An 11,326-nucleotide genomic window follows, 5' to 3' on the forward strand; every position below is an offset into this window, starting at 1 on the left:
ACAATCTTAAATAAAAACATATATCGGAATTTTTTATTCTAATTGGCAAAAGTAGAAAATATTGTTAACCTCATTGAGTGTTAAAGATATCAGTAACACATATGAAAATATAAATTTGTAAGGAAAGGCAAATGTTTCACATAACTTATTTTTATTCTCAAACGCGTCAAATAAAAGTATGGGAATTGAGTACATTTGTGAACTGTTATTCGTAACGCCAAGCTTTTTGTCTGTAGCTTTATATGAAGACTTTCTTTATGGTTATTTTTGCTTGATTTAAGTAACAACAAATAAAAAAACAAACACTGAAAATAAAAAACAAAAAGCAACAAACAATAATAATAATAGTATAAAAACACGACACGACTAATAATAAAATGCGCAAAAGAGAACGAAAAAAGTATTAAAAATAATTCGGGTACAATGACCTAAAAATTAATGCCGCAATTTCATCGCCATTTCACAAAAAATTTTAAATTTTTAATTTTTTTCTAAATAAGGCGCAAAAGAAAAATGATACAAAGAATTAAACAAAGATATGCAATATGAAAGTAGCAAAACAAAGAAAGTTTTTATTTGAACGCATTATATAAATCTATATATTAGCGCATGAGGTCATAGATACTTCAAAAATAGCAAAGCGTGATATTAATCAGCAGTTTAATATTTAATTAGTAATCTTATCGGGACTAAATCTAAAAATTCTAAAAAATGTGCTGTTGAAGAAAAAACAACATATGAATTGCATTTATGGTTAAAAAAATTTAATACTCAACAACAGCTGTTTTGCTGCAATGCAACACAGATAAAAAAAAATGAAACCTTGCAGAATTCTTCTTTAACAAAGAATAGAAAATACCTGCTTATTCTTAAAGAAAATATCATTTTATTCAAAAGTTACATGAATCAGTAACAAAGTAACAAAAAGTGGTAAACAAATAAGCAATTTACAATATACATTTTAATGCGTCATTAATTATCATAACTAAAATTTATATTATGAAACAACAGTTGTCTCAGCTGCAGAAAGCATTTTTATTGCACATATCTGCAAAGGAAATATAAAACAACATAAACAACATTGATCGAAAAATACAACGCTGAAAAAGCAACGCCGCAAAGCAGCAGCAGCAACAACAACAATATAGCTTGAATGTGCAGACAATAACAGAAGGTAGCTTTACAGATATGTCTGGGAGAGCATAGAACAGTTTGCTCCGGTGCTGTGAAAGAAATAAAATCCAAAAAGTATGTATTAACATGAGAGTTGCCATCAGTGAAAGTTGAACACGCAACAAAGCAGAAATTTACCGAACAATTTTTATTATTCAATTAAATCGATTAATTACAAAAAATAAAACATCCTTTTCGTAATTTTATTACAAAATTAATTTTCGTAATCAAATTGTACCACTTTGCGGAATCAACCCGTACTTGTTTACACAAGTTTTTGTATATTTTGAACATTACTTTGTATAGACACAATTCTCTTTGAGTACTTACACATAATGTCTACACTTTGTATAAAATATATACATATGCTTTGTGTGGCACAAACACAGATAAATGTGCACGCATTTACATCAAATAATGAAAAAAAAGCTATTGCTTACCTTATAATAAAAATATTATTCCAAAAATTTAGCTACATAATTTTCCTTTAGCTTTATATTCATTTAATTAACGTTGTGTACGTTGTATTATTGAGATATTATATTCTTTGTCGATGGTGAAGTTGATTGCTACGACGCTACTGCGTTCCACAAACAAAGCAGCCGCAGTCAACAAGGAAATTCATTTTTCTTATATTTGTAATAAAACAAAGAGCACATGCATTTTTCACAAATTTTATATAAAATTACTAAAAAAATATAATAGATGAATTATAACATTTATACATATTTTTCACAAAGCTTCCACACATTTATTAGGCGACGACGATGCATAAAAAGCAACTTAAAATGAGGCAGAAGAAAATCACCGCCGCACGGCGTTGCCCAAAAAATTTCTTAATTTTATACAAAATAACTGCAATATATTAGATATATTTTTTTATATATTCACTGACGTGTTATATTTGCACATGTTTGTGCAATTTTTTTTATATATTTGACAAAATATTTTATTGTTTTGTTGAATGAAAATCACACCGATTTTTCCATTTTTCGACCGACAACGAGAGACTACTGGTGGTACTGTTTCTTTTTTTTGTTCGGCTGTTCTTTTCTGTGTGCACCAGAGTTACCATTCCTCAGATTAAAATAAATTTTAAGATTATGGAAAATGTGTGTTTTACAATTATTTTTGGTATTGTGTTTTTATAAATATAAAAATTTTTATTATTGTATTCATTTATTTCAGAAATCATAAAATAAATTTGTACTGTAGGCAAATAATGGCCTATTTTAACATCAGCTATAAATCAATTGTGGTATTTTAAAGTGATAGATAATTAAATTTTAAATATTGTTATCATATGATAAACATCTGTTCATACTTTTTTAAAGCTTCTACTTTTTATCTTTTCTTTTACTAAAAAAAAAAAATAAAACAATTCAAAAAAAAATGTGAACTATTTTATGAAAATTTGATTTATTTTATTTGTTAATATTAAATTTTTTATATACATATAATTATTTTCAGACATTTTAAATTTTATTAAAATTTTGTAAACCATTCTACAATTATATGCATCGGCTATTGTTTTACCGAATTCCAAAAAATAATAAAGCCTAATACGTCAATAGATAGTCATTTCAAAATAGCAAATTTATATAAAATTTTATCGATTTACCGAGCATACCTAAATACATCGGATGAGAAATTTTTGTAGTCCAAATATATTTATTTATTCATATTGATAAAATTTATGTAAATACATGAAAAATATATATAAACAAACTATAAACCCTAATCAGTTAAAATAAATAATAAAAAAGATTTAAAACATCTACTAAATATTTTTAGTATATGTTAAAATTACAAAACTTATAACCTATTTACGATTATATGCAATACAAATGATAATAACTATCATGCAATTGTTGTTACACATATATTGCAATACTACGATAGCCATATAACCGCAATTATGCAGTTTTTTGCACTTAAAGTATACCACGAAACTATTTAATAACATAATTAGTGTTAAAATTTGCCATAAAATTTTTCATTGGTGATGTCAAACTTAAACAAATATAGTTTGAAATATTAATTCAGAAAAAAAACTAAATGTTTCGTTTATTGCAATTAATCAAAATGACCTGCTTAAATTTATTTTTAAAAACTTCCTTAAATTAAAGTCAGCTTAAGCAAGCTTTTACAAATGTCATTAAAGGTAAATCTAAAATACTTGAAGATTTTGTTACTACATCACATGTCACTGTGTATAATTTTAACCTATCCATGTATAATTAGGTTTTATACTTAAAAATAAAAAATTGCTATATGTATGCTTATGATGACATTTTATTAGGTCTGTTTCACGAGATCTATTTTTCCTTACTCCAGTTTGTATAATAGCGAAAAATTTTATAAATTAGCAAAATGAATTAACGTCGTAAAGAATCATTTTTTGCGAAATAATATTCTAGAGTAAGTTATTGCTCTTTATGCGGCTTTATTGTAATAATTATATTCATTTTATATAAATTTTAATTACTTTTCTGTGCATAAATTTTACTATTCTAGAACTAAAGCAAGAGGAAATATGTTTATGTGGGTTGTAGAAATTAATATATTATTAACATAATTTATATTAATCATTAATATAACTGCAGTATATCTAAAGCAAGCAAAATTATGATTTATAACTGAATAAAATTATATTTTTAATTATATAATAATATATTATGATGACAATGTCACAAAGTATATTCCATATACAAGATGATAAATATATACTACGAATAATCTACAGTTTATAAATAACATATTGCTTATATTTTCTCTAAAACAGCAATTAAAATATTTTTCAAAAAATATTTTCTGAGATGCCCTGTAAACAAACGAATTTTACTGGTCAAAAATACTAGGTGCAGATGCAATAAAAATGGAACGCACGAAATGAATTTTTACAATTTTAATGTTGCCAGACTACAATAAAATATGTTGGGAGGCTCCGTTTAGTTTTAGTAATAAAACAATAGCACTATGTATGTAGAAGACACTATCTTTTGTTAAAATGCTGGAAAAATATATAAAATAACAAATTATAACAAATTATAATATTCAAAATAATTGATATTTATGTTTTATTAATTCTAATAAATTTTACTTGTTTCATATTCTTTCTTTTAGTATATTTGTATATATGTGCAAAAGATGTCAAAAATATTTCGTTTTTTAAATTAAAATATTATATTTAAACAGAAAGGGCATGAAGGGAGATGACTGAGCGAATATTTGGCTTGCTACATCGACTTGCCATTTTAATTGAACGTTTAAAGTAGAAATGAAGACTATACACTCAACAGTATGTATTAATATCATCATAAGTAAGGCTTTTGTAATATTTATCATATATTTATACTTTATATTGAACATTTCGCAATATCACTTCAACATAGTTCACTAATTATTAGACTAGAATATTTCTGTTTTTTCAATGCTTTGTGCTTTTATGTTTTTCATTACAATCGCATAAAAAATTGGAGGTACTCTCTTAATGCTGAAATAGTTGTCATTCTAACTTAACCCATGTCTACACTGAATTGATAATATAACAATTGCTATTAGAGAGTATAATTTGGCAGCCTTTCTCTACGTAAATAATTATTTTAATAATATCTGCCCACAATGAGTATTAAATGTTCTATGTAACTTCAACGTCGGCAAAACAATAATATCTTATCCTTAGTTGTAAAACTATTATTCGAAGTACTCCGCAAGACTGTGTTCTGTGTGCATTGTTATAAAGGCTTCAATGACCTCCTGAAACTGGAAGCTTTAGGCTGCAACGTAGTAGCTTACTGCTTTTATTTTTCGCAGATAGATACAAAATATCGTCTTTTATTCTCTCCAAATAGATAACGTTCAAATTAACATATTTCAAAAAGTGAAAAATCGTGCTTAAATTCTAAATTAAGCTGGGCACCAAATATATCTAAAAGGGTCCGAAAAGCCGTAAGTCGCAATTGGGGTCTAAAATGCTGCGTAACCCTTTAAATTCAATTAGTGTTACTGAAGGCTATTCTTCTATACGGATGCATAATTTGGTAACCCATTTTGTCGCAAGCTCTTTACTTAGACTGGGCAATGAGCAACATTATACTAAATGAATAGTTATAGATTTAAACAGATGGTTTGAAAATAGGGTAAGCGGTTAGCAATTATATTAGATCGGAAGTAAATAAATAAATTTTTTTTAAAGGTTTGCATTTTGATTCTTATTGCTTTTTGTGCTTTTGTACAACATCAGCCGTTAGAAGATAAATAAATAATAACGATTCTAGTATAGTTAAAGTTTAGTGTGGGGCAGGGATAAGCCCCCAGCCAGAAAGGAATAAAGTGCGCAATAGCACTAACTCAAATCACAACAACAACAACATGAAATTTACAATTTCTATCAGTTTCTTCATAACATTTATTTCTTCCTTTGCTCTCATATTCTTAAACTCTTATTTCTTTTTTTGCAAAAAAAGTAACAACTGTGCAATGAAGTCAGCTGTGATATCTATGCCATATTAGAATCATAATATAATAGGTGCATTCAGACTTCTTCGGTAACACGGTATATGAAGATAAAATAAAGAAAGTAATGTAAAAATATATAATAATAGAAATAAAAAAATAACAAATTTTACTTATATTTATATTATTATTTGTTAATAATTATTAACGAAATTTTTTTTATTTACTTGAACGTTTTAAAATTGAATCTATTTCATGAAATCGAAAAAACTTTTGTTAATATATTTAAATTGTATATGCCAATAAAACATTCACGAGAGGTCAGTTGATTCCAAAGGTAGTCAATTGGCTAAGTTAGCCATAATACATAAGTCTACCGTTTTTATCACAAATTTCAATTTACCAGGTGTAATATACTTACAATTTACAAATACTTTGCAGTTTACATTTCCCATATAAAATTCATTGCGATTTTATATCCATTCAATCCAATGTGGAGATTTTATATGTAAAATGTAAACAAACAACAGCTGAGCTATATAAAAAGGAATTGAGGAAGTAAGTATTTATTAAAATAAAAAATTTTTTAATAATTTAATATGTAATAGATGTATAAAATGTATATAAATGATTTAATATATCAATTACATATTTGATTTTTTGTGTGATATATTATTAAGTGAAGTTTATAAAAGTTCTATCAGCTGTATAAATCAGCTCATTATAATGTGAACGTTCACGCATTAATATATAGGAGCAAGTGCCTAAATGATACAATATGAATGTACTATTATTTATTAAATTTGATAAAAATATATACTAAATATTTTGCTAAAATGTACACAATAATAACAACCTTTAAAAACGCATATTTCTTTGGTTTCGCTGTTTGCAAAACTACTAATTTATTCGTGATATGTAGTAAATATAAACATAATACTTGATAGAGAAAAGCACTGCAGGTTTTTCGACTTTTATTTTTTCTCGAAATGTTACTTTATTTGATTACAATAAATAAAATAAAATAAAATAATTTTTGGAAAATGAAACCTCTTATTTGAAATCTACCTATAAAAATGTAATATATGATATACATCGTTTGAAATTGGTATAACAGCTATTATAAATATATATAAAATGCTTTCAGCAGCTTCTCAGTATGGTAAAAAATAGCAAGTTGCTTACTATAGACACTAAGCGAGATATTGGCATCACTGCATCATCTGTCAAATGTTATCTTTTCGCAAAAACCAAATCTTGCATATGTGCACATAATGTAAACTAATTACAGGCTCCTCGGGGAGATATGCAGATCTGAGCTCAATTGTTGCTTAGTCTGATGAACTGATAAACAATAATCTAGTCAAGGCGCTAAGAGAGGTTTTGAAGAAACCTCGCAGTTAATAGAAAGTAAAAGTGCTCAGGTGCACTGACTCAACTAGCCTCAACATTATAATTAATAAAATTGAACATTAAAATGAAGCAATGTTCAGAATGCAAGAAATATTAAAATTTCCTTTCACAATTAAATTAATAATAGTTCACACTATTTATGCTTTAAAAAGTACTAAACTGATAGCAACTAATAAGTTAAAAATTTTATACCGCTTTTCAATTATTCTTTCTTCACGTACTCCTAAAAATTTTTTAATATATTTATATGTATGTGTATAAAACATTAAAACAATTTTGCATATTTTTAAAATATTTCATTTCCAAAATTTTTAAATTTGTGAAATTTTTTAATTTTGCTTGATTTTTTGTTTACAATTTTTTAACATATGACTGTAATATTCGTTAAAATTTTCAATGAAAGTTCACAATAGATCGCTTATTGCTTTGGTAACATTTTTTTCTGCAGTCGTGTTGTTGTTTTACGTATAAATTAGCATCATTACGCGAACAACTTGCTATTTTGGCAAGCTGCTGAAAGCATCTATAATAAAACCAATTTGAATATCAAAACCCACAGTTTTAAACCAATAGCATGCAAACATGATCTAAAACTACTAAAGTTTTGTTAGAATTGTATCCATATTATTAATGGAGACACAATTTAAGATTCTACATTTATATAAACACTATATATTTATATCTGTCAGTCATAAGAGCGAAATAATTATCACTTATAATATATTACAAAATTTAATCGTAGCTGTCCATAGCTTATTTGTTACTGTATACAAAATTAAAAAAAATTATTTGTCAACAAACCGAAAACATTTTAAAAATTTTCAAATTTCTAGTGCTACCAGTACACAAGCAATAGTGCCATTCATAAATGAACGTACAAGTTTTGGCACAACAATTTTTTTGAAAAATTCTGGCATCTCCAACTTTGACAGTTCTGTAATCAAACCCATCATTTCAATTTAGTTTTACTTTTTATTTCATTTATTTAAATTTAGTTTGTAAATATTTAAAAAATTTTCATATAACAATATCCGTTTCCCAGCAAAATTCCCAGTGTTTAGCCTTAAGAACAGAATTCAAAATCAACGTTTTGATCAAAATTTATCGAATGCTTAACCTGAAGTTAGAAAAGCAAACTTGCGAAGAACGCGTTGAAGCCGCATGCTATTCGAAAAATTGTACGTAATTCGCAATACCAAGATTAAAAATATAAGACAACATTTGGGAATTCTATTTTTGGCAGCTGGCTGCACACTGAACACGTGTTCTATCTGTTCTATTTTAATATAAACCAAAGATTGAAAATACCTTAGAGAGCAATAATGGCGAAAGTAAACGCAATAGAAAAAAAATCACATAAAATAGCGGACGCTGCGGAACCTACTTGTAAAGCGAAATCTACAGCAAAAAAGTTAAATGAAATGATATTCCATGCGACCAAGTCGAAGGTAACTAGCCCTTTGCACAACCCCCATCGTACCAATCATACAATTTGTAAATACACAACACAACAACTGGCACCAACATTACCAAATAAAGGAAAGAGAAACTCTTCCGCAAAACCAAATCATAGTAATAATAAAAACACCGAAAAAGCGGTTGAACAGGTCAAAGGTTTGACCCCTGAAGTAGCGGCATCTATGCAGCGAAGTAAAAATGAAGGTACTACTTTTAAATGCGTCAATTTTAAAATACTTATGCAGTGTAATATTTATTTTAATTTTCTTGTAAATGTTAACCAACTTAAAATTAAAATATATTATATTGCTATTTCAACAGAGGCTGTCAGTGATTTGCTGACGCGAATCCCTGAAATCAGTAATATATTTGATGTCCATTCGCGCATTGGAAATGGTACTTTTAGCACGGTTTTACTTGCTACGATGAAAAGAGAGAAGCACTTACCGGATCATTTGCGTAAAAAATATGCAATAAAGCATCACATACCGACTAGTCATCCGGATCGTATAAAAAAGGAATTGCAATGTATGGCCACTATGGGGTATGTATTATAAAAGTATTATCATTAGTTATTGATAAAGAAAGCATTATCAAGAATTCATTACTGTATAGGGATTTATGGTCAAATATCATTCTTTAGGAGATTTTTTAAATTGAACTAATGTCCTCATGTATCAAATATTTTTTAGAAACTAAAAAATATGCTAATAAAAATAAATATACTAAGAATTTTTTTTCAAATTATTTATCATCAATATTCAGTAGAATTCGTTTCACTTAAATAAAATATGTCAAAGACACAAATAATAGCCAAATATATGCATATATATTTGAACGCAAATCCATTTGGTGGCTGTGATGACGTAGATAGCACAATATTTGCACAGCAGTACATTTATATTAAACGCCTACAATTTTAACAGTGCCTACCACCACCAATCATTTGCACAACTTCTCATTACAATTTATCAGACATTGACGTCATCAGTACGCAAAAAAAAAAAGTATATATATAAATAAAAACACACCACCAGTTCCCGCAGCACGTTGTTTATACTCATATCAACCTTCACCCTCACCTTGATACAATAGTATGCAATACGTACGTTCTTCTGCCGGCTCACTGTATATAAGAGTAATATTTTTACATATAACTTGGTTGAAGGTAAAAACTTCATAACTTTTGTATGTTTCTTCATTCATTCCATGTATGTTTATAGTAAATAAATTGTTTATACAATAGTGTGTGCAATAAGTACAAAAACCAAAACGTCAACAGTTTTTGTCATTAGTACTTAACTTGTAGGTGGCAGTGGTTGATATGTAATTTTTATCAGCTTTAGATATAAAGATATCAAGTGTAAATTTCCTAATAAATATTAAAGTAATCAATAAAAAAATATATATACCTGTATAGCATATTTGCATTTTTAGGATTCTAATGGTGTTTAATAACCACAAGCATATTTGTAAATATTGAATTTAAAAAATTCATACATATACATATAGAAATACATATATTGATAACTTAAGCTTATAACTTAAATAACTTAAGCGGCAATAATTTTTATTAATATATCTTATATACTAATCCAGTTCTGCCGATTTGGTGCAGTTCTTTACCAAATGTAAGTGCTAGGGATTGTATATATAAGACCCAATAGTTTATCATATACATATAAATTCAGCATTCCCTGCATGCGTGTCTAAAGTAAAGGGGTTTCTTTAGTAATTAATATAAGTGCCATTTATAAACAATGTGATATTTTCCATATAAGGTTTTATCATTTTATTAAATGATGTTGGGGGATTTTCTCAACGGTGTTAATTTTTCTACTATACACGATATATTTTCTGAAATCTTTACACGTTACATTTTTTATATAAACATGAACATATTTTTATTTATTGAAATGATTTAATTCATTCGTATTTGATTCTACCAATCTGCTACATAAGTGTATCAACTTAGAAACCAAATTCAGATTGATTATAGAGGACTGAACAAATGACTTTTAAATATCTATTTATATTGTAGCCTCCTGCTAAAAAACGCAGACGTACGGAGTCGTATTGGCTGTATTTTTAATTATATTAATGGCCATTTAATTTAGTTAAATTTATAGTTATCTGTATTTTTTATTTTTATATTTCCGCTTACTTATATTTTTAGTTATATGAGTTAGTTATATGAGTTATCATTATTTTTTTATATTTATATTTTTTAGCTTATTGAATTATATATAGCTTAATTTACATTAAGACCGAAAAGTTTTCGGAAATTTTCATTTAAAATTCGCGCGCTGTATATTTTTCGATATTTTAAGTTTATGTAGTTTGGCAGCACTGTCCTTAATTACTATGCCAAAAATGAGCGCGATCTGTCAGACAGTTCGTTTACGGCAGCTGTTGAAACCAGTTCACCTCAGTAGGGCGTTGCGAAAAAAACAATGGAAAAAAATATTGAACAAAGAGTTTGCATCAAATTTTGTGTTTCGAACGAAATTTCGTGTGCAGAATCGTTGCGAATGCTACAAAAGGCTTATGGGGAATCAGTTTTATCGAAAACTCAAGTTTATGAGTGGTACAAAGCCTTCCAGGACGGTCGTACGACCGTCGAAGACATTTCGCAACGCACTACTGAGGTGAACTGGTTTCAACAGCTGCCGTAAACGAACTGTCTGACAGATCGAGCTCATTTTTGGCATAGTAATTAAGGACAGTGCTGCCAAACTACATAAACTTAAAATATCGAAAAATATACAGCGCGCGAATTTTAAATGAGAATTTCCGAAAACTTTTCAGTCTTAATGTATAATTG

The 11,326-nt window shown here is 27.4% G+C and overlaps 1 protein-coding gene across 3 annotated transcripts; it reads left to right on the plus strand.

The window, feature by feature from the left end:
• Positions 1-4,364: 4,364 nt before the first annotated feature.
• LOC119672462 lies at positions 4,365-9,074 on the plus strand. Of its 3 annotated transcripts, none has more exons than XM_038083518.1 (3): positions 4,365-4,474; positions 8,087-8,706; positions 8,824-9,074. In XM_038083518.1, exons 2-3 carry the CDS (start codon positions 8,367-8,369, stop codon positions 9,057-9,059), a joined length of 576 nt encoding a protein of 191 aa, XP_037939446.1. In that variant the 5' UTR covers positions 4,365-4,474; positions 8,087-8,366; the 3' UTR covers positions 9,060-9,074. The 3 variants fall into 3 exon arrangements, with proteins under 3 accessions (XP_037939446.1, XP_037939445.1, XP_037939447.1); XM_038083517.1 differs by lacking the exon at positions 4,365-4,474 and adding an exon at positions 7,843-7,980; XM_038083519.1 differs by lacking the exon at positions 4,365-4,474 and having other exon boundaries at positions 7,975-8,222; positions 8,288-8,706.
• The last annotated feature ends 2,252 nt before the right edge of the window (positions 9,075-11,326 follow it).

This window comes from Teleopsis dalmanni, chromosome 1, assembly GCF_002237135.1.
Source record: "Teleopsis dalmanni isolate 2A chromosome 1, ASM223713v2, whole genome shotgun sequence".
Classification (NCBI taxonomy): Eukaryota; Metazoa; Arthropoda; class Insecta; order Diptera; family Diopsidae; genus Teleopsis; species Teleopsis dalmanni.

Coding starts and splice junctions, on each gene's coding strand:
- LOC119672462 (XM_038083518.1), top strand. CDS start 8,367: ATGGCGAAAGTAAACGCAATAGAAAAAAAATCACATAAAATAGCGGAC. Junction 8,707..8,823: donor GCAGCGAAGTAAAAATGAAG/GTACTACTTTTA, acceptor CTATTTCAACAG/AGGCTGTCAGTGATTTGCTG.